General features: G+C 37.4%; 2 protein-coding genes across 3 annotated transcripts in view; one reads left to right on the forward strand and one right to left on the reverse strand.

Annotated features, from left to right (window-relative positions):
• Positions 1 to 81: 81 nt before the first annotated feature.
• LOC108002158 (mucolipin-3) lies at positions 82 to 3,179 on the reverse strand. The gene is made up of 4 exons (XM_017063669.3): positions 3,028 to 3,179; positions 2,683 to 2,944; positions 1,859 to 2,138; positions 82 to 1,731 (listed from the first exon to the last, which is right to left on the reverse strand). The coding sequence occupies exons 2-4, from the start codon at positions 2,820 to 2,822 to the stop codon at positions 265 to 267; spliced, it is 1,887 nt and encodes a 628-aa protein (XP_016919158.1). The 5' UTR covers positions 2,823 to 2,944; positions 3,028 to 3,179; the 3' UTR covers positions 82 to 264.
• The window catches only part of LOC108002058 (BTB/POZ domain-containing protein KCTD16), a 90,967-nt gene continuing 70,374 nt past the window's right edge, over positions 3,174 to 23,766 (forward strand). The window contains exons 1-2 of one of the 2 annotated variants that reach the window (XR_009833431.1): positions 3,174 to 3,329; positions 3,527 to 3,714. Coding sequence is in view for 1 of the 2 variants with exons in the window: in XM_017063448.3 (XP_016918937.1) it covers positions 4,545 to 5,297 (753 nt within the window). In the remaining variant the exon portion in view is untranslated. Of the gene's footprint in view, positions 3,330 to 3,526; positions 10,278 to 23,766 lie in introns of those variants that run through there. The other variant, XM_017063448.3, reaches the window with a different exon arrangement.

Here is a 23,766-nt window from a genome sequence, read left to right on the forward strand (position 1 = left end):
ATTGACATTTTTAATAAAATATTCCATATATATATATATATATATTATATATATAGAGAGAGAGATAAAATGAATCATTCATTTTTGTTAGTATTTACATGATACATAAAAATGGTAGCATTTAATTGTAACATTTAAAAAAAAAAATGCAATGTTGCATTTGTACAAACAATACTTTACATGATAAAATTATCATTATAATAATACCGTCTATCTGCCATAGAACCATAATCTTTATTCAAAACATTATTGTCCTTTAATGCACTATATACAGATTGCTCCTCCAAACGTTTGTTCCGATTTTGTTGAGAATTTTGTACTTGATTCTGAGAATGACCCATAAAAGGGTCTTTTCCGACAACAACAAAAGCGATCTATAAATTCTGATAAATCACTATCTTCAGAATCATCTTTATAAAGACCACTAGACGCTTCGTCAGTACATGCCGCAATAAAAGTTTGCAAATCATTTTTTGGGAAACCATCGCGATAATAAATTTTGATCGTATCGTAAGCATCCATTATCACAGAAATAAATAAACTTAAAACCACATATATATATAATGAAATAAATGTATATAAATACATTCTAGAATACCACCATAACATCGGTGATTTACTGAATGACGTTGCCGAAAATGTAGCAAACATATCATCACCATTAATGAGTGCGAAAAGACATTCGGAAGTTGTAGCAAGTGATCTAAATTTCATATGATATGGTCCTAAAATTAACCAACCGCAAAATGTGAAACCAGCATAAATAAGAATTGCACATATTAAAAATCGTGCTACTTTAGGGGCTGCTTTTTTCAACGTTAGAATAACAACATTATATGTTTTAAAGAAACCAAGATATCTTAATACGCCGAACCAAACGAGTAAATTTCCTGTACCAAGAAATATGCTGCATATATTCCAATGATCACTGCCAAATTGTTTTCGCTCAATTTGTTCTTTTATAGCTGAACCCATAATAATTAAGAGATCATTCACAATTATCATAACATACCAGAGATTTAAAAATTCTAATCTTCCTTCAAGACTTAATATTTTACCATATGCCTTTTTGAAGAAATTCATAGTTTCAAATTTTAATAACTGTGCTCTATATATTGCTCTTGAACATAATATAAGAGATACAGTACAAATTAAAATTACAAATAAATTTAATAATGTTCTTACAGCTGATTCAATACGATTATCTGTTACATAACGTGTATCACCTTTACATTGCAATCTTTTTGGTTCAGCATCTAATGAAAGTAACATTTGTCCATCAAAGTCACGATTGTCAAAATTAATTTTAATATTAAATTGATAACAATCAGGAGGTGTCATAGGTCCTGCAGCTTTTAAATTAACTGTTTTCAAAGCAAACATTAAATGAGCTTTAACAAGTGCTGAAAAATTCACTTTAATATTTTGCTTAAATAATAATAATTTTGATTTACTAGATTCAATATAAGTCTTATTAGTTATATTTATGCAAGTTTCAATGATTTCTTTATCAAAAACATAACTTTCATTAAAACCGAATATAATACCTTCTTTATATTGATATAAACATAGAATAACTGGACCAACTGAATTGTCTTCTGCAATGTATGAATAAGATCCAACTGCGTTACTAACATTATAATAACCATCTAAAGCATAATCAATCGTATTATAGAAATCATCTCGCTTATAAATTGCCAGAGGACCTGTTACTGGTGGATAAACAGGTACCTAAAAATAAAAATAATCAAACATATAATTTTTATTTATATTTATTTATTTTTATATAAATTTATTAATATATTTTAATATTAATTTTTGCAATATTTAAAAATAAATAGATTGAATAATATCTTACCTCTAAAGAATTATCCCATCCTCTGAGAAATAGATGCGAGAAAGCTATTCGATTATCCCAAGTATAATTTACATGAATGTAATTATTATGTGCAAACAAACACAGTTGTATCGTAACTAACAAAATTTTAATAACTTGTACGATAAATTTATATGGAAAACGACGCTTTGCTTGCCACTTTTCAATAGGATTCATAAAGAAAAATTTTAATTTTCTACGCATTTTTTCTTCGGTAAACAGGGACATATTACTGATAGGCTGATCTGTTATAGTTGAATGACTATAAATAAAAAAGATTTTAATAAATATCATGATCTTTATAATTTTAATATAATATAAAAGTAATATTCACTTTTACATAATAATTTTAGTACAATAAATTTCTAGCACAAAAATTATGGAATTAATAATTACATAAAAAATATAAAAAATTTTATATAGTTATTATATAGTTTATTATATTAAAAGTATAAATAAAGTAAAAATAAAATTCTTTTTAAAAAATACTCTTTATTTTATCGATAATGAACATAATTAAAAGAAAATATAGATTTTATTATTACAAATTACATTTACTGAATTAAAAATAACTTTTCAAAAAATATCAATATGATATATCGTGCAATATTGTATCTAGAAGATATGATACAGAATGTCTCATGATTTGTACAACAGATAACAAAGAAAGAATAAAAAAAAACATAAGAAAAATAAAGAAAAACAAACAAACAAAAATAGAATAAATCTAGAAAATAATGAACGAAATTAAAAAAAATAATTATTATAAAGAGCGTATCTAGGAATAGTGAGATAAAATTACGAACCTTGAACTGACTGCTTCATTAAGTAATTCATTTTCACCAGCTTGTTCGTTTTCACTGTCGGATCCATTACTCCAGGAATGATTTTTAAGAATATTTCCTCTGGATTCATCTTTTACAATCCTTTTTCGTGGCTCCGACATTTCGATTGTTTCTTGTCTCGACAGTTCGATTTAAATTGTCGATTAAAAATAATTTATCCCGCGGGATTATCGTCCCAGTTTCCGAGAAATGATGAAAGGGAAAATTGTTCACATACGTTGATCTGTATAGCAATACGAATAAGATTATTATATGACATCAGTTTTTTTCATAGAACTATGAATAAAGGAAAAACAGCGTATATACCGATTTATTACACACAATGAAAGACAATAATCCGTCGTCGTTAACAGTGGCCATCGCAGGCCATCCAATGCATGCACTCAATTTGACTGATCAGCGCGCTATTTCGGCCATTTGTGAAACCAGCTGATCGTAGTAGTGGGGATAGAGAGGGCGCTAATCGTTCAGTGGTAAAGTGAGTGTTCATTGCAAATATTCGACGTTACATTTTTAACGTATTTACAAGAGTGTATAGCTTTTATTATGTGAAAAAGTGTGAAAACATGTGGGAACAATAGAAAATATTTGAATAAACTGCTTACAAGGTTGGTAAATATTTATCGATAATTCTTATCTATCAATAATTACGGCATAGCCAACGTACGATATCAATCTATCTAAACAATAAAGTATAAATTTACTTTAAATATCTATGTACAATGTACAAAGTTTTATCACTAATCAAATAACATAGCAAACATTCGTGTAGAAAACGTATAATTAATATCTATATGGAATTTAGGTTTACAAGAGTGGGACAATGAGCAAGCATTTTCCCGCGCATTTATCCGGTCATTATAACAATATGGCGGAACTTCAAAACACGAAGAGAGAAAAGAGGGAGGAAGAAGGAGTGATAATCAATTATCAAAGGCCGAGAGAAGAAAAATGTAATCATACGGAGGAAGAAAATGGATTCAACGTTCAAAGGTAAGTCGACGACGATATTGTTTCTTCTTTTTCATATTACATGGTTCGTTCGTGAGCGAAACAAATGTGCGATACACGATTGGCGAAAATTCGAAACGATCGAAATAGCTATACCGAGTATGATGAGATCGAATCGGGGCACGAGTGGAAAAGAGAAATTTCGTTGGTATCGTAACACGCGGACAGTCCGCGTGCAGTGATCGAATGACGACAGGGGGATGGTGCGCGCGTTCCTCCGTTCGAGAATCGGTGCGCGTTGCACCCTTCTGCGCCAGCGTATCAGAGTTCGCAACACACACGAGTAGCGTGTCCTGCCGCGCGCGCCAAGTGTCTAGGAGAGGAAACGCAGCGACGGAGCCGAGCTAAACTCGGCTTTCCTCGACCGAGCGTAGGCGCAGTCTCTCATCGTCAGTCTTTCTCGCCCCCAGCTTCGAGGGAGCACGCTTCCGGAGTCAGATCTATCTTGGAGTGTGTCCACCTCGTCTCAACCCTTAGCTGTCCTCGGTCACTGACCCGATACACATATCGGCCCGTTCTCGCAATTCACGCGATCTCTCACAGTTGTGCTGCGTGCAGTGTGGTCGCGAGAAGTGTTGTTTGCGGGGTGCTGCATTTTCGGTATCGCTGCACAGGCAAGAATAAATAGAAAATATTTCGGTGCGAATATACCGTTTTGTTCCCCCTTTTTTCCACTGGTCGTTGTCATTCCGTTCGTACATACCACCCCACTCCGAACTTTATCGTTCTCACGAGTCGCACGATTATCGGTGGCTCGAGTCGCAACGCGCGACTGTACGCGAGACGAGTCTATCAGAGAAGCGTCGGGAAGCATGGTGGATCAACAGCAGCCGGAGCAGCAACAGGAAGCCGTGCCAAGCGTGGTGGAGTTGAACGTGGGCGGTGTGTTTTATACCACCGCTCTGACCACCCTTACCCGGGAGAGCGATTCTCATCTGGCCGCATTGTTTTCCGGGAAAACGCCGGTAGAGAAAGATGCGAAGGGGAAATATTTTCTGGATCGAGACGGGGTACTGTTCCGTTACGTGCTTGATTTTCTGCGCAATCAAGCGTTGGTTCTGCCGGAGGGGTTTCGAGAGAAGGAGAGATTGAGGCAGGAAGCAAATTTTTACGGTCTGCCTGGATTGGAACGTGCCATTCTGGAGAACGGCAAGTCTTCCGGTTCCCTGACCTCTTCCGGGAAGAGAGCATCCGGACACATAACTGTCGGTTATCGCGGAAGCTTTGCATTCGGTCGCGAGGGTCTGGCGGATGTAAAGTTTCGGAAGCTGTCGAGGATCCTTGTATGCGGTCGTGTGACCCTTTGTAGGGACGTGTTTGGGGAAACTCTGAACGAAAGCCGTGATCCGGACCACGGCACTACGGATCGTTACACCTCGAGATTCTTCCTGAAGCACAGTTCCATCGAGCAAGCTTTCGACATGCTTCAAGAGCAAGGTTTTAAGTTGGCCGGTAGCTGCGGTTCCGGTACAGCTGGCGGCAATTCGGAACAACTCAAGCCTGGAGTGGATTTTGAGGAGAATCGTTGGAATCATTACAACGAGTTCGTCTTTGTCCGCGAGTAAATAGCATACTTCGTTCTTCCTTGGTCTGAATTAGATGAACAAGTGGGAATAGTTGTTGGGAATAGTCGGTTGTCCTTTCGACACGATCGACCAACATCCAATTCCAACGAATCGAAATAGAATTCTCCGATCTTCTCCGTCGCTGACGACGGCAAAGAGGGAATTGGCTTCCTCCAGACTTTTCTTCCTTTTCGAACCGAGATCGCAACCGGTAGGATAAAGAGTAGATGAACATTTTTTTCGTCGTCAACACACGACCATTGTGCATGTATTATTCGAATTCGTCGAGCTATTATTGCAACGATAATGCCAATCAATTCCTCTTTCAAATGTTCTTCCACGAACGAGATATGGAAAGGATGTTGATCAAAGAGGCACGTAACGTTATACGTGGATGGAACCGAACGGATGAAATTCGTCTGCGAGCGGGGGAGTAGAGATCTTTATTGAAATTAGCAGACTCGTCTCTAACGCGTGTATTTCGACGCGTGGTGTTGAACGTCGGTTGAAATACTTTGGGGAGGGGTGAAACAAAGCGAAGTTCACTTTGCTTAATTTTGCGATAATTGGCGGTAGAGACAAAGGCCAAAGAAACTTGGAAGACTACGAAGAGAATAACACCGGATCGTCGGGTTTTTACAAGTTTCGTTTCATCGTTTCGCTAGTTATAACGAAGAATGTATAAATTTTATCGATCTGTGAAAGATCTCTCCTTGTTGCATCGAAGAGGAACACGAAGGATTTTGAACAATAAGGAAAAATCAATATTTAATCGCCAGATTCGGAAAAAAGTATGAAACGAAAATCCCTTCGCTCTTCTCTTCCCCGTTTCTTTTTCAAGATTCAAATATATTCACTACATATTCTACGATTCATTCTTCGCGCTTAATCGTTCGCTCGCTGAATATTATATTCTCCCAGATTGAATCGAAAAAACTTTTTTCCCCTCGAAAAATACGATCTAAAGTTTGGTATTGATGATCGGAGAGACACGTTGAGAATGCATTCTTCTTCCTTCATCGCTCGAGAAGAACAAGGCGGGATATTTCCAAGGATAGAACGGAGATGGAATGCGTCTTTTCCGATTTTCCACTCGCCACCGATACAAATCAAAGAGGAAATTTCAAATAAGGAAAATTTTAACAAGACCAAGTAGCGTAAAGCCAATCGATAAAGTATCTCACATTGAAATTATTTTAAAACGGGTATCAAAACTTGTTGTACGAAGAATTGTACGATTCCAAGAATTAACAGGGTGTACACCTTAAATTTCTCTACTAAATGATAAAAAAAAAAACAATTCATTCATCTCTATCGATACATACTATTATCATCTCGACAAAGCTGAAAGGAGAACGGAGGAGGATTGGATTGAAGATTCAGCTTCAGACAACGCTGGTCGACTGTTCGAGGTTGAATTTGATATTGGACAGTTTGCGGGTGTTATATTGGAACAAGCCTCGTGCAACGTAAATTGTGTGTACGTACAAGCCAGCAACGGTGTTGAACACATGTCGAGCGATTTCGAGTAACGCTTATATCGAGAACGCATCCCTTCAATATTCGTTCTTTGTTAGACTCTTTATTACGCGCGACTGGCCTTCGTTTTCGCGTGCATGAAATTGTGCAGTGTAAGTAACACAGAAATTACACTCGCTTTCGACATTTCCGTGTAGCACGTATTTATTTCTTACTTAACACTTTAGACAAACAATAATTGAATTATTAACTTCTTAGGCGGCGTGTTTGCAAACGTGTTCTCGCGCCTACGATCGTGCAGAAATTCGATCGAATTCGTCTCGTCTTGATCAGAAAACTGCTCGAACGATTAATTCGTAAGAACGCTCGATGATCGTTTTTTGAACGAGTTTAGCGGCGGGAAAAAAAGAGAAACGGAATTATCGTCGACAAGACGTATGGGCGGAACTTTGATTTTTAGACGAGTTTTCCTTTGCTTCTTCTTGCGGTTTACATTTCGTGAAACGAGTTTTAACTTAGGAAAACCAAATCTTCTGCGTTTTATCGACTAGTCAGATTTATTTAGTTAGTTAGATTATCGCGAAATAATTTCTAAAAGGTATTCTAATATTTAAAAAAATTCGTTCACTGGAATGAAAACAATTTACGAATTACGTATTGGAAATAAATTGAAAATATTTTTGCTGGAAAAGAATTCTGCGTTTCCAGAGAATTTCGCAGAAAAATTGTAAAGTTTCTGGATTGGAAAAGATCGAAACGCACAGGTATTCTTCGAAATTCTTTCGAAACGGCCGCAATTTTTCAACATGAACGCTTGCGATCGAGTCACGATTAAGTAAATTCTCTCCGCCCGAAAGGATTCAAATGCCGAATCCATCCGAAGATTCGCAAAAAATTTTTTTCACCCTTCCTCCTCCTCCACCCATTTTCCCGTTTTCCATTTCAATCGGCACGCACGCAACTTGAATTGATCACAGTTTCCGCGCGATCGTTTTCCAGCGAGACAATCTTATCGCCGACTCACGCGAACACAGATTCCTTTCTTCCGACACACTAGTTCTTATTAGATTCCGGATAGAATTATTTACGACGTCGTGTTGCGTTCGCTTCAAATCGACTGCTCGCCACCACGGATGCGAGTAACGGCGCACGGATCGTTTAGATAGCTCGAATAGATTTGCAAAATGGTAGAACGTAAAACCGGATATCGAGAGCTCAAACATTTCGAAGTTAAATCGGATAGAAAAGAAAAGAAGTAGCGATCGATGCGATTCGTATGTTGATTTATTATTAACCCATTTTTTGTCCTCCTAGGATATTTTAAATAATTGTCAAAATAAATCCAACAATATTACGCCGCTATGTAAAAATTAAAACTGCGGAATATCGGGTTAATATTTCAGAATTACTTAAATCGATCTCCCCGCTTCGAATATTTTACGCCCGCCATTACATTAAATCGATTTTCGAGATTTTCTTTTCCTTCTCGATTTTTCTCGACATTGTAACCCTCCATTCTCGATACCGCACAAGTTCAGTTGCACGTGGAGGCCGCAAAAAGCCTCCGCTTTCGGTACGCGAGTCTTTCACCCGGAACATCGAAATTCGGCAAGAACAAAGACGATCACACGGTTGATCGGCAACACGGCGTGTCAAAGGACGCAAAGGCACGGGCGGCCGAGCCGAGAATTGGTACAATTCGACGAGGAATCGATGATGTAAATCATCGGCTCGCCGCGAAACGCGAAAACGGGGCCCCGTCGCTCTCCACAAATGCAAAGTGTCACTTGCACGCCCGGATAAACCGCCCGCGACCATTCATGAGAGGATCGATGAAATGGCACGCGTGCACCGAACGTTGTTTTTCGTTCGACGGGACGGGATTCGTCTTCCTGTAGGATCCGCCTTTTTTTAAACTTCATTTCGTTCGAGACGAGAAACGTTCGCGCGAAATATATAACAGGCCAGCTGCATCGGAAATGTGAAATGTCCAAAGTATAGGCGAAGCTACGTACTCAAATTTGACATATCATTGTCGATCTTTTTATCGGATTTAGTAGGATATTAAATTATTAGTAATTTAGCGTTTAACGAGATTGACGTAGTTTCGCGTTTGATCGAATTTGGAGTATACAAAGTATGCATCGATTTTGGAAAAGTAAATTTTTATTAGCGATTGTCTTTGAAACATTCGAGAGAGCGTGGATATTTATGTGTGAGAAATGAGAAATTTAAAAGTATATATAAAAAAAAAAAAAAATAGAGGGAATGCACGTAAATACGTATAAAGTATTTAAAAGGAAACAAAATTTTGAATTCATTTTTTCGAGTATATCCGGATAAAAATATGAATTTACGTAAAAGAAAGAATTCATTTCATACGAATTAGAAGCACCATCATCGATCATTTATCGTTTAAAATTTCGTTTCTTTTGTAGAAATCTCTACAAATTTTACGTATAACGACGTATGATCGATGGATAAAATCTAAAAAGGTACGAAGTGGAACTTGAGATAGGTCAGTGGTCAGATATCGCGCGGGGAATTCCACGAATCATGCAAATCCAATTGGCCACATTCTCAATCCTGATGTACCTGGCGTGTCGGGCTAAGCTCGAAGGATCCTCGAATACATCTCGACGGTATCGGTTACCTCGGATTTATCTCGTTCGAGCCGTTTCCGTTCCATCAATTTTTGCAATTCAAAAGTGAACGATCTGGAACATCACGCGGATGTACGATCTTCCGACGAAAATGGACGAAAAAAATCAACGAGGAATTGAAACTTCTACACTAATTCGTAGATTAAAGGCGGTCTACTCGAAAAGAAGTTTCGAAAACGAGTAAATCTAGAAACAATGGTTCAACACGATTCTTGTTCGCTCGAACGTCTCGTCTCTTCTTTCCTTCTGGTCGAAATAAATTCATCAAGTAGAGAAGGATTGCCTCTGACGAACAAACGTGAACGCTCGAGTGGTACGCGAATTTTATTGCACAATTATTACGAAGCCATGTTACGTTATTCGACGGACATCCGTCGATCAAATTTTTTCGTAAAATTTCAATTTGGAAATGGCGTAACGCTTCGAGAGATATATTTAAATTTATGGCTCGTCAAACGAAAATTGGAGGGGTCGGCCAAGATTAAATCGAAAATAGAAAAACATCCTATCCTTACATTCTCTCTCATCCGATCCCTTGATTGATCTTTCCGTCTCATCCACGTGTTAAAAATCAAAGAAAAAGAAAAAAAAACACGCGATGTCTTCGATTGAACGCCATGAAATTCGCGTTTCCTCCTTTATTTCCACCTACGCTTGTTTGCCGACGCGAGAATCCACTTTCGAGCCGCGTTTGTTCCTCGGGAGAGTATTGCGCGGCTTCACACAAGGATGTTACGGATGTAGCGTGTAAGACGGATGCTACGTTGTGACGATACTGGATCATTGTACATGTATATATACACAAATCGAGAGAGGAAAAATAAAAAGAGTAATACGACGAGCGAGTGGAATTACTTCTCCTCGGGATTTGTCCCTCTTTCTCATTTGTCTCCCTCCCCTGCTTTTCCTGTGGATTCAACGTAAGCCGGATCGTGAATTAGAGTGGATGATAACACTTGGTACTTGTGCTACTTTCAACGTATGGAGCAATTTCAAACGCGATGAGGGTACCCATATGCTCGGATATATATTCTTAGTTTCAATTGTTACTTTAACTTGCAATCTTACTTACGATTTACGATCTTGCTACGATGTTCAAATTGGAATAATAACGCCGCTTTAATTAAATTTATTTTAAAATATGAATTATATTTATAGATCGATTGATCTGAGTTAAAGTTATTTATGCGTATTTTTTTATTTTAGATAATAAAATAATTTTCTGCATCGTTTACTGTACGCTAATCATAGAGAATAAAATCATTGTTTGTGAAATAAACATAATATTATCTTTAATGGTTAACTAAATACCAAAGATATTTCTATGGTAATATGATTATTTCGTTTTATGTGCTTCATTCATGTACAATAATTTTTCATTACACTTTTATTTAATTCATTACATCACGGGCGATTTCACGCGTTAATAGAATTTTCTTTCTTTTTAAAATTATTTTAATACATCGTAATATCTATTTCTCCTTACCTTTTATTGATATTTTATAATTAAAATTAAATACGAAAGCAAAGAGAATTAAAAATATTATATTAAAGAACGAATTGTCGAAATATTCAAAATAAATACTCATAATCTGTTATAATTATATTTTTAAATCGCAGTTCAATATTCATTCGTTCATTTTTTTTTTCTATTGAAATAATTTAATGTCTCTGTCGAATATCTCTCTGCAAGAAAGAATAATCTAGAATTTCAATTTCACAGTAATACGCACGATATTGAATTATCGAGTGCGAGTGCAAAATGATCAATATCTCTCGGAGAAACATTATAACTTAATTAAAAAATGGTAAACTCGACACGTTTTACTATCCGTAAAGAAAATAATTTCGATCCATCGAAAATTGGGATTAATTTCTAAAAGAACGTAGCATTAAAAGTTTCTATTATAATAAATGCAAAATTTTCAATCGAGATTTCTTGAGTCCATTTCTCATAACTTTCTTCATATTATCCGACCTCTCTATTATCCTAATCTTTCCATACATTAAGTTACTAATTCCTGAAGTTTGCTTTGACAAAGCGTTCCACCTAAAACTTTCATCGTTACGCATAATTCTAAGCTCTATTTAGCTTTAGGCGATAATTACTTAACACTTTCTGCGTCGATGCTTCTAAAAAGTTAAACAAAAAAATAATAACTTTCTAATTCCTGTACGAGGGAAACGAAAAAAAAAAAAAGAAAAAATAGAAAATTATCAAGAATAATTATATAACGTTCTCGAATAGTTACGTAACGTTTATTAAGTGACTCGATTCCATTATAAATTAAATCTAGAGTTGTGATAAAGAACATTGTATATAAAAAAACAATTCTCGTTTATCTTCGTATTCCATAATTAACCCGTTTCCAGATTTTTCTATCGATACATTTTCCTACATCAACCTTCCTAGTATACTTTCACCACGAATAGACAACCCTCGTTGATCATTTGTCCCGTACGACGCTTGATACAGCCTTGAACTCTGAAGAAGGGGTTGGCGATGCGAAAATATCCTTCTCGCGGCGAAGGATAAATCGTGAAAGGGGAGAACGCGCGTTAACGAACGACTCGCATGACGGTGTAACTCGGATGTAAACTCGATTGGCTTGTCTGAATGAAACGAGGCAGCCCATGGTGTAGACTTTCTGAAACCGTGGCTCGCGAACTACTGGAAGCAATCTGTTGCTTATGCTTCCCATTCACAAGTCTAGCGAGTTCCACGAGAACGGAATAAATATCATCGACGTATAAATGACACGAGCAAGCTCAGGATCCTTTACAACGGTCATTAGTTGACTATTGTGTTTGCTTCGAATCGAGCCGGAATATTTCCCGGTTTTACAATCGACCGACTCGAGATTGCAACCAGTTGCGTTAAACAAAAGCGATTCGCTTTCTCTCTCTCTCTCTCTCATACGCGAAAGTTAATAAGGTTGGATCTGTTCTTTACCGATGATTCGACCAATTGTTTTCCCAGTTTATCCCCTTTTGTCTGCTAGATGTCTGTTTACACGTAATCGCATGAAACCCTTTGACGAGTGGAACGATCGATGTTCGACGTGTGATTAATTAAACTGCACGCGAGAACGCTTTTTATTTTTTTCACTTTTTTCCTATCCAATATGTTATACGATATCTTTATTTTCGAATTATTTCGTTCGACCGTTCATCGTATCAAATTTTGTTCAATCAACATGGGAAAGTATTTATTAAATTATGAATTGAATATATTTGGACCAAATTAATTAGCACGTAAATTAATTCTACAATAAATGCAATAGCGCATAAGTACTTTGTAACGATTGTTTTGTAATTACTAAAGAGGAGGGATTAATATGCGCGATTTATCGAAATTGATCGAGTTTAGCACAGAGGAAGGGAAATATTCGATTTTTAAATCTTCTTATAAAATTCGGAGGAATTTTCATAGATTAGGGATGGATCTGGTGATGATCCCCCGGATCCATAAAATTTATAGCCGTAACACCTTTGGCACGCCTGCGGCCAAACAAGATTTTATACCGATATAATAAACATTCTCGAATTACCAATTTCACAAAGTAATATCGCACGATGTATATAAACAATATTTCAAAGGAATGAGCGGAAGTTACGGTAATCAAAAATCGTGTTACGTCATATAAACATAAGGATCAATATTTTATTATCCGTCAATTGGACAATATTCTATTAACAAACCGTTATACCCATTATCAGGTTTATCCTTGCGAGCGTTCAGATGCGAGCTCGCAGATCGGAAGCGAAATATTCGAAATTCCATTTCTGCGGGTACCCCCGATTCATTACCTCGAATTTCCTTGGTCGATCCTATATTATCCCCTTTGGTATCTCGAATGACGTCCCACGCTGTTTCTCCAGCTGTGCGCATCGATCGAATCGGATAATTATATCGGTGCGGTTACCGGCTGCGGTTCCAACGACGATTAAGACGATTAAGAATGTCGTGGGTACAGCCCCGGTACAACCAATAGTCGTACTCGCTTAATTAGTCATAAAATCGTAGTTATTAGTTAATCATTGGAATAAACTCACGTGCGCGAAGTTACGAACAGCGTTTATCTGAATCGAATCGATCGATTTTCCTGTGTTAATTGGCGCGACATGCACGTGGATCAGTTCCGTTTCGCGCGATTGTTCCATTCATCCGTGATTTAATTGGGATGCGCATCTCCATTCATATGTTTTTCGAGTACGTATGTAACGTCGAAAGGGCATAGTTTATGGATGAAAATAAGAAGGAAAGGGTGATATTGATATTTTTCTGCAAAGATGTAACCAGCGATAGATAATTTTATTATGACTTAAATTAAGACACGATCAATATGTTATTTATTTATACGTGTTCTATTTATTTCATAGTTTTATTAACGTTTTTTATCATGTTTCGATTAAACACGCGAGTTTTAGATCGACTCGCGAAGATTAAAATTCATTCGCATGCTCGATGAAAAAAGAAGCGAGTATTAGTTTATTTTCAACGATTTTTCGATATTCGCCATGATCGAGAATATATGAATTTTCATCAAACGAATATATAATTTTAATCTCGAGAAAGAAAGAAGAGAAGAATTAACTAAAATTCGACTCAAATTAAAACCGTCGCGTTATTAATTCCCGATAGATTCAAATTAAAAACTAGAGAAACGGGATAAATCAAATTTTTATTTTTTCCCCGTTGATTCTTCACGTACGCGTCACAGGCCAGTTTTCACGAATAATAATCACGGAGAAATTGGTTGTTCAACTGTGTCCCCGACCAAACGATAAATTATCCTCGGGATAATTACATTTACTTTTGACCAGCATCGCTTCGTTAATCGCAACTAAAAAATTGGCGCTGAATTATCGCGTGGGCGGTGGATATCATTTCTTCTCTCTCTCTCTCTCTCTTTTTCCTTTCGTTCCCTATTTTCAAAGAGAAATCAACTCCGGTTTTAACATGGTTTGACGCGTAAAAAAACGGGGACAAAGGTGTTGGCCGGGAAACGAAGGCCGTAGGGAGCGAAGCGTGCATGAATCTAGAGAGGAAAAGAACGGTGAACGGCGGGTTGACGCGTATTGTCGTAGAAGTAATTGTGTTTCGGTTTGCTGGATCCGTCTGGTTCGATGGTTCGAATCAGACTGAATGTTCGTTCGGTTTGATCAATAAAAGTAACGCGCAAGCGTGCTCGTCGGCTGGCACGTGAAAGCCTGCGAGTCCTTGCCCCTGCATCTGTGTCTGATCAGGGAACGAGTAGATGATAAAGAAGAGGGTGGATCACGGCGGCAAGGGATGATGCACAGTGGTGGATGATGTACAGTGGTGATGGCCGGGGCTGAAAGAAAGAGGGATCTTTGACGCTATCGTCGTGCAAGAAAAAGGTTGCTTGATTTCTTTCACATTGTCTTATCACTGTCGGTGTCTCTTGTGCCTTTTCCATTTCCCACCCTCCTCTGTTTCTTTATCGTCCATTTTTTTTTCTTTTTACTTTATCTTGCTGAAAAAACGCGGTTCGTTTTATCGCCGAAAAGACATTTTGTTTATATTTTCGCTTTATTTTTTCTCTATTTTTCTCTCTCTTTTCGTCGCGAATACTAACGACGAGTACCGTGATATCACAGTTAATAATATCGCGGCGAGTTTTCATTAAATTTTTCAATAAGAATTCAATTTTATTTCCCGTTTTCCTATTTTCTCGTTCTCTGTTGAGAAAATCAACAACAATATACTTTCATTTTTTTCCATTAAGAAGAGGAAGAAGATTGTTGCGCGATTGTTATATATTTTTATTTCAACGATCCGTAAAGCTTTTCCTTCATTGTTCAAGTCGCGAAAATTCGAGGCTAAAAAATATTCGAGACCGCCTGGTGACCTTCTAGAAGTTCATTTATCATTCAGAATACTTCCTGCTAAGTTTCGCTCATTTATTTTCCCTTAATTTAACTCTGTTTCTCTTTGTTTCATTCTTTTCTGGTACTCTATTCCAAAAATGTTAATAAAATTATTTACCAGCGGCACGCTCATCTGTTACAACATTTCTAACTGAAATTAAATGTCGCTGAACTTTCGTTCCATACCAACTAGCGACGGTTTATTTAGAATATCAAATCTGTTTGCAAGATTGCAATTTCGCTTCTCTCCAGTCGTTTGGATTTTACATTATCCTATTTCCCCTTCCTCTTGATCCTTATAAATACTCTCAACTGCGAAATTATTAAAACTGTACATTCGTCATTACAGGAAGAGATTATATGTATAAACTTTCATCGAACAATCGGGGAAAAGTTTCTAAAAAAATCGCGCGCAAATTAAAAGTAAATAAAAGTTCTCGCGTGAAATAAATTACCTTAAAAAAAAAAAAAACAAAAAAATAATAAACCAAAAGTAAAAAAAACACACCCTCCAAATTGATATTACATAAGTTAAATAATAAATTAAAATATTGATCACACCGTGGCGGTACTTTAACGAACTCCGGTTAAAATTGAGCATACACGATTGCCCGCCGCGATAAAGTCACTCGATGTAGATAATCCCTTAATTATTTTCGTCAGCTTGGCTCGAAATTAATTAACCGGCCGGTCGATACGGTTTATAGTCGAATTACCGGTTAATAAAATTTATATCCAAGGAATCCATCTGCAACGATGGACCCGCGAATTCGCGCAACGAGCGAGTGATAATTGCAGCGGTTGGATAACGGGTGGTTCCATTCACGCGGCTGTATTCATCCACGCGTGATGGCGATCGATGTTGATAAAAGGATTGTTGATCGCGATAGGGGTCAATGGTTGACAATCGACGCAATGGAGCAACGAAACCACGCACGATCATCCATCTTTGCGCGTTTCCACGCATATATTTTCGCCGAATTCCAGCTCCTCTTCGGCTTCGCTCGATCGGGCGGCTCGAGTTGTCGCGTTATTTGCCTCCGCCTCGATGGATGTTGACTTTTTCTGTAATTCCGCGCTCTGTTGAACCGTCGAGATATTGAAAGGAAGAGGGCGCCCCTTTCCGATCCGCTGTCACGGAGACAAATTCCAAAGAGATCCGCGGAATATCCAACTTTTATTAAAAAAAAAAAAATCTCGCTCCCTTGCTCCCCTGTCGAAAGTACATTGTTGTCTGACTTCGGGGACAGGTTGCAATGGGAGGGGCAATTAGGAGGGGAAAAATGATCAGCGATATTATGCATGAGAACGAAAGTCGAATAGAAAGTTGCGCGATTGAATGCTGGGGGCATTTTAGAGGGATGTTTTACTCACGTTGATGTGTGAAATGGGATTGATGGGTAAGATTGCGATTAATAGGATAAATTTTGAACAGCTTTAGGGCATTAAGAGAGTGTGAATTGGTGATTTGATGAATAAGTTCTTCTTTGCTCTATTTATTCGTCATTCCGTTTATTGCGTTTAGTCGTTGAACCAATTATGAATAATAACGTTTCATTGATACGAATGTGGACTATAATATTTGAATACTCATATATTTAACAAAGTTTTATCAAAATTATCTTTTCTCTAACGCGATATCGTTAATATCAACAATTCAAAATAAATATTTGCAGTATCAAAGTTCGGTAAAATAATCATCCTGTTCCCCAAAGTGCTGGTCAATTAATATTACAACAGATAGAATATTGTTTCTCGCTTGCAATTATTGATTATCTGTCATAAATAATATCTTTAACCTGTTTAGATCGGCACACGATAAATAATAATCTGTTAAATCGTGCTTACGAAGGGGGAATTCAGTTTTGAATCAAATGAACCGCGTCGAATCGATTCGATAAACGGAAGTGGATGCTCGGTTTACCTCGCGAAGCACGTGGATCGCGTGCAAATGGATGCCACCCCGAAATGAATAATAAACGTATCTACTACGCTCCCATTATTGCAAAGATTTGCGACGAGATCGTTCAACGTAGAAACGTTTTCAATGTTCGAGCTAAGGATCGGACAAAGTGCTCCGTTGGAATGAGCAAACCTCGTGACTTCGTTTGATCGATTTTCACACCGGTATCCCATTTAGATGTGCTTCGACGTTTCCCCTCAAATTCTCTCCCTTTTATCCATTCGCGCTTGCTTCTTGAACAATATTGAACGTTATATAACTGAATCTTTTGCCCAATAATGTCTCGTGCAAAGCTGATTTTTCATAGGAAAATCCTTCTTTTTTTTCGATACGATTCTTCGAGACGAACTTAATTTCTGAGACAACGATATCGATGGATTGCCGCGCAAATGTTCGATCAAAGAATTTCTTAATCTAACATATCCACTTTATATAAATCGATCTGAACTTTTCTTCAAAATTTGCTCGGTCGAGGCATCGAGTATGAGACATCAGAAGAAAGGTGGAATTTCTCTTAACGAGCAATCCCCCTTATATTTTCCATCCGCGTCCGGAGTAAATTCAGAGAGAAGTAAGATTAATTAAGACGATTAAGGTAAATGCGAATCGATGAAACGGACAAGTTGAAGTAATTTCGCGAGACGGAGCTGGATTGCAATTTCTATGCCGACCGTGCTAAAAATGAACGTTATCTCCGCGAATTATTCCCTGTCACGATTAAAATCCATCCCGATATTTTCCATGGATCTGATTTAGGAAGAAAAGAAAGAAGGAAAGAAAGGAAAAAGTAAAAGGGAGAAAAAAACTCGGTGGGCGAAATAAATTTTTTAATCCCTCAAGTCGTGATGCTAAGCTTCAGCTTGCTTCTCCACCAGCGCGCATTGTCCCTCGTGTAAATTACTTTCTTCGTTTCCATACCGTGTTCTAATGCCTTCGGGGGTATATAAATAAAGAAGTGTCCGAGTGAAATTGACGTGAAATGTATTTTTAACACGCTTCCCTTATTATCATATACTGCGCCCCAAACGTATATTCCAGAGTTACACATTTTTTTGTTTCATATAATCTCTTTTTGAAGACATTTTTTTATTTGGCGGATTTGGATTTGGTATTTTGTTTCAAACAAAGAATAGAATTAAAATTACGAGATATTAGAAGCGTGCTTCTTTTATTTCATAAACAACTCGAGAAAAATAATTATATTTCGTAATAGAGTTATACGACTGCTTCTTTTTTTGAATCGATATTAAACCATTTCAGAACACATTTATTCAAACACGAAATATTAAATAAAATTCGATTACCAAATAATTTAAATAAGTCATTGTTCAAATAATTAATTTATTTTGTTTTCTCGGGCGTAACTCGATGCAATTCAATCCATTATCTCGAAACAATCTGTCAATTTCACACAACACGTGCACACATTGCATAACGTAGACCAAGATAAGCGTTGCTTCTACGATTTCAGGTTAATGCTCGTTACAAATTAATGATGCACTGCGTGACGTGATTAGCCTACCCTATCTACATTATGCCACCTGTTTAATTATTTGAATGTCGGTTAATGTGACGTGACCCCAAGAGTAAGGTTCTTCAGCAAGTTTACAATGCTCGGTATATTTTAGTCACACAATCAAGAAAATTAATTCATTTGCCTTGGTGATGAGCCAACCATAATGAACCGCGCTCAACTTCTTTTCCCTCGATTTATATTACTAGGGCAAATACATATATTTAAATAAACGATCCGGGATTGTGGTTATTCCATGGTGAATGTTCACATTTAACGAAATGGTCGATAAAAGAAAAGGCTCGGATCTCGTTTTTCCTTAACCGAGTTCACTTCACGAAAAACAATGCCGCGTCGCGTTTTACTAGGCTAGATTATTCAATACGACCTTTATTTTATTATTATTCGTGGATCGTCCGTTCAAATTTTTACAATCGATTGAAACTAAAATCGATACTTAAAATCTTTTTGTTTTGTTAAATGAGATTTAAGAACGAGGATTTAGAGCGGATTTTACGATGTAAATCAGGGACAAATGTAAAAAGACAGGCGTGGATACTCAGTTGTCAACATATGGGTCAACAGGTATCGAGGCGAGTGCTGTGGCCTCGAAAAGGAAACATTTTTTCATCTAATGAAAAAAAGATGATTTTACTTTAAAAAAGCCGGATGTGTCGGATATCATCACCTCGACGAGAAAAGAAAAGAATTTCAATCGAATTCCATCGTAAATAATAATAAATAACGTAACAAGCATGCCTTGTATTTCCAACCTTATTTCGCGGAATTTAAAAGAAAAGAAAAAGAAAAAATCTCATCGATTGGACGAAATGTCCTCATAAAAATAACCATAACATCGTTATTACGGTGAATATTTTCTGTTTGGAATTTTTCCAACGTGTTATTCAACGTGCTTCCTTACCTCGTCCCATCGCCACCGAAGTCCTGAAAAACTGCAATTCCCTTTGAAAATTGGCGGAGGAAAGTGTCGTCTCGTGTCGAGATCAAACTTTTAACCTTCGACGTTCTTTGTGCTCGTCGACTTTTAAACGTTGCGAAACCACGTGTTAAATTCGCGAGAGTCGCCAGAGCATCCAGCGCGGGAATCCTTGAAACGTATGCAGAGTAACCGACCAACCTTGCGTTATTTGCGTCCTCGTTGTTGCTCGTTGCACATGAAAGAAAAAAAGGGAGGAAAAGAACGAAAGAGAAAGGGACTAAACATAGGGAGGAAGGGGGAAGGGAAGAGAAAAGAGACAAAAGCGAGAAAAAGATAATGTACGGGCTCGCTGGCAGGGGTGGTTTTTATGTAGCTGTGGCTGTGGATGATTTACGATTTTTACGCGTAACCCATTCCGCTCGTTGCATGACAGAAACGTATAAAAAAAAAAAAAAGAAACAACGCGCGGCTTTAAGGGCCGTTAAGAAGTTGTTCACGGCGACCTACATTATTTGATACGAGAGGGATCGTAAATGCCGTGCTTTTACGGAATCGTCACGTATATCCTTCTTTTCGCCCGCGAAACGTGAAGTGGTTCGCGATGAAGTCAAGTGTGGCCATAAATCCCGCACCCGTAAGAAATTTCACATTCTTCAGATTTTTTTTTTTTTAGCATACGTTAACTTAATTCGAAATGCGGCGATGGTAAATCGAAATTCTAGAATCGAGAATCGAGAAACGGATACGTAGGGCGAATGCAATAATAATAACTAGGAGGAGGAGCGAAAGAGGGATGAAATCGAAATCGATGTTGGTTCCCATTCAAATAAGACACGGTCGATCGGGTTGCGATGACTGGAATTTCTGTTTCCACGATTCGATGCACGCTCTTTTTCGATATTATTTACGTGAAAGCGGATTCAATTGGACGGAATGCCAGTCTTTACAATTAAAAGCAGGGATCGCGCTTGAGTCGAGAAAGGGCGGATTGTTTTTGGATTCTAGTTTTGCGAACTAGTAAATGTGCTATTAGTTAAAAGGGGAAAAAGCGTTATTGAAGTGGATTGCACGTTTGGGATTGAGACGGAACGTTACAGGTGTTCGACGAATAATGATAGCTCCGAGTTTCATTATGGAGAGTAATTTAGGAGAAGAAAGAAGCGTCTCTCGAAAATTCGCGTGTCGAGAAACGCTTCAACTTTAACAGGGGATATTTAAAAAAAAGCATTTTATCTTTCATTAATCAAGATCCCATCGTGTTCTAAATAAACTCTCTCGAACGAAGATTATATTTAATTACAGTATTTTCAGTTTCATGTTTCGGATCAAAGTAATGAAATTTGTTATTAAATGTTATGTTGGTATATTACGGGTGTATTAAATTTAATGGAGAAACGTATGAAAATCTGTTACATCGAAGATAACTATCTTCGTAATATATAGGGTCTTGTAATAAATACCGCGGAGCTAATTCCTCATACTGCAACTTGTTATGTTAAACAGGAAGGTTTCGCGTGATATATTTTCTTAACGGTAAATGTAAAGTATCTTCAAATTCGTATATTTTTTTATATATTTAAAGAAATATTTCCACTAATAGTATAATTACTTAAATTCCAAATTTATGTTATTTCATTCTAACCAATTTCCACGTACAATATTTCCTCAATGACAGCATCGCTTAAATTCATCATCATTCCCGGGACGAATACTTATTTCGTTTCTCTTCTCCCGATCGGAGGGCTGTATCCGATCCAAGTGTTTTAAAATCCAAAAAGGGACGAATAAATCGCGCAATTGGAATGCAAAATTAAATCACGCTAATTCGAGTCTGTTTCACGAACGCTCGATACGATGATGGATTACTCCCCCATTCTCCATTTCCGATAATGCGTCATAATTCCTTGGACGTGACGTGCAGGAATCCTCCCCCTCCTCGTGCGAGTCAATTTCCCGTGAAACTTGAAATACATGGCGAAAATATCCGAAAATACCCGAGGTAATCTGTGTAAGAATCCGAGCCGCGGATGTGGCGGTGCGGGGAGATTGAATGCACATCGATTTCCTATCAACGGAGATCGAGTGGATCCATGGAGAAATATCAGAAATATCGTGCCATCATCTCTGAACATCCCAGGCGAAGGGATGTAATCTCGTAATGGGGCCATCCCAGTTTCATCGAGTATCCCTTTCGTTCATCGGATTCAGCCGATCCGATGTTCGTTTGTCGGCCCTCGTTCGCCTATCTCGCTCACTCCAGTTAACATTATTCTCCCAACCTCCGTTCGATCATCTTTTGGCAGTCGTCGCCACCGCTTCGAGGACTGGCCAGTTCGAGGGCCAATTTATTTCTCGATCGAGCGACCAGCACGGGATTATTTTCCACGGAGGATTTTCTTCCAACATGGATCCCGCTTTCGTTTCTTCTATACACACCTCTCTACGGGAGCTCGGCTATTATTTATCAATCTATCGGTACACGGTATATACTTACATGCATCTGTTGCAGACGAGACGAGGGGAATCGATCTTTCTTCTCTCTTTTCAATCTTGTCGTGCCCCGTTTCGTTCGTTTCATTCTAGAACCGGCTCTTCTATAAATCACCGGATCTCGTTAACTCTCGTCCTCTTCTTTCCTGGCTCGTTTGCAAACGTCGATATTGCGAAGTCGAGCTTGCTAGGGAGGGACTGGTTTTTTTTTTCTTCTTTTTTTTATGTATCGTCTCCCTTGGTCGAGTATCCGTGTCGAGTAAGTAGGTATGCCTTCTTTTGAAACACGAGGGATGGTAATTTGCATAACACCGCTCATGTAAGAAACTGATTGTGAACCGGGGAAAAGTTGAAAGACTCGCCGACGCAAAGTCTGGAACTTTGAAGTTTCACATTGCGCCCACATTGTTATCGCTTGAAAGTTTCAGCTTAGGGGGAAGATGAGATGTTAATCAGATGGGATGTTGCTGTTAATTTGAACCCGTTCCGCGGTATAGATTTTTCTTCTTCATTATTTAATGCGCTTATGTTTGCATTGCATTCAGGATATATTTGAAATATAGAGAAATCTTCTATGAAATAAATTCATTTGTTTTCCGAGAAGTAAATTAACGTTTAATATTATTTATCTTCTAATATTTTTTTGACCACTTTTTGATATTTAATTAAATCGTTTCCTCTTTTTTCTCGTTTTTTTTTTTTAAATCAATAGATCATACAAAGCGTATCTGAAATGAAAAAAAGTAAAAAAAACTCAAGCGGAAGTTCTTAGAGAATGTAATAATGTGATTGATGTATGAGATTGAATTAATAATAAAGTATATTCTCGGAATATTAGAAGCGTTTCGAGGCTTCATCGATTGTGAATACGTACAGGAGGAAATCATATTCGTATTTTACATCGAATTTCTCTCGTTTCTCATTTTTCTAGTTTCATTCGATCCTCTGTATTGTATAACGTTCGAATAATAAACGCAAAAATAAATATCCAACTAAAATATAAAAATCATTATATTTCATGCCAGATTGAAGGAGAATTTATCACGATTTGTACATGAATGAACGATGAAATTCCTCGTTCGTGAATGGATTCGTGGAAAAGAGATATCATACTTGTCGTTTAATAATATAATATATATTATATAATCCTTTCACTTTATTCACTTTTAATTTGCCAGCCTTTAATTATCGTCTCACGTTCCCTTTCTTCTCATTCAGTTGATATTTTTGAATGCAAATTGGTACTGTAACGTGGACATTGTCCAGGAATAGATTAATAATGAATTATGCAGAAATTTAATCATTTCTCTCGCAATGGTACAAAAGTGAATTTTATTGCTAGGAAAGCACTGTGGAAGGTGCACAGACAATACCGCGAGTCCTTAAAAGGATGAATTTTCCTCCTTTGTACTCGTTTTAATACTTTCCAACCGATTTCGCTAAGCAGTGTCATTTATTGTCGATGTATCTTATTTTATCGTTCCGCTTTAATTTTCTGCTTGCGAATTATTAATCGAATATGTTTA

This window comes from Apis cerana, linkage group LG1 (genome assembly GCF_029169275.1).
Source record: "Apis cerana isolate GH-2021 linkage group LG1, AcerK_1.0, whole genome shotgun sequence".
In the NCBI taxonomy this organism is placed as follows: Eukaryota; Metazoa; Arthropoda; class Insecta; order Hymenoptera; family Apidae; genus Apis; species Apis cerana.

Excerpts from the sequence above, each read along its gene's own strand:
- LOC108002158 (XM_017063669.3), bottom strand. The coding sequence starts at position 2,822 with ATGTCGGAGCCACGAAAAAGGATTGTAAAAGATGAATCCAGAGGAAAT. Across the intron at positions 2,139-2,682 it reads AATGAAGCAGTCAGTTCAAG|TCATTCAACTATAACAGATC; the intron begins GTTCGTAATTTT and ends TTTTATTTATAG. Across the intron at positions 1,732-1,858 it reads GATGGGATAATTCTTTAGAG|GTACCTGTTTATCCACCAGT; the intron begins GTAAGATATTAT and ends TTTTATTTTTAG.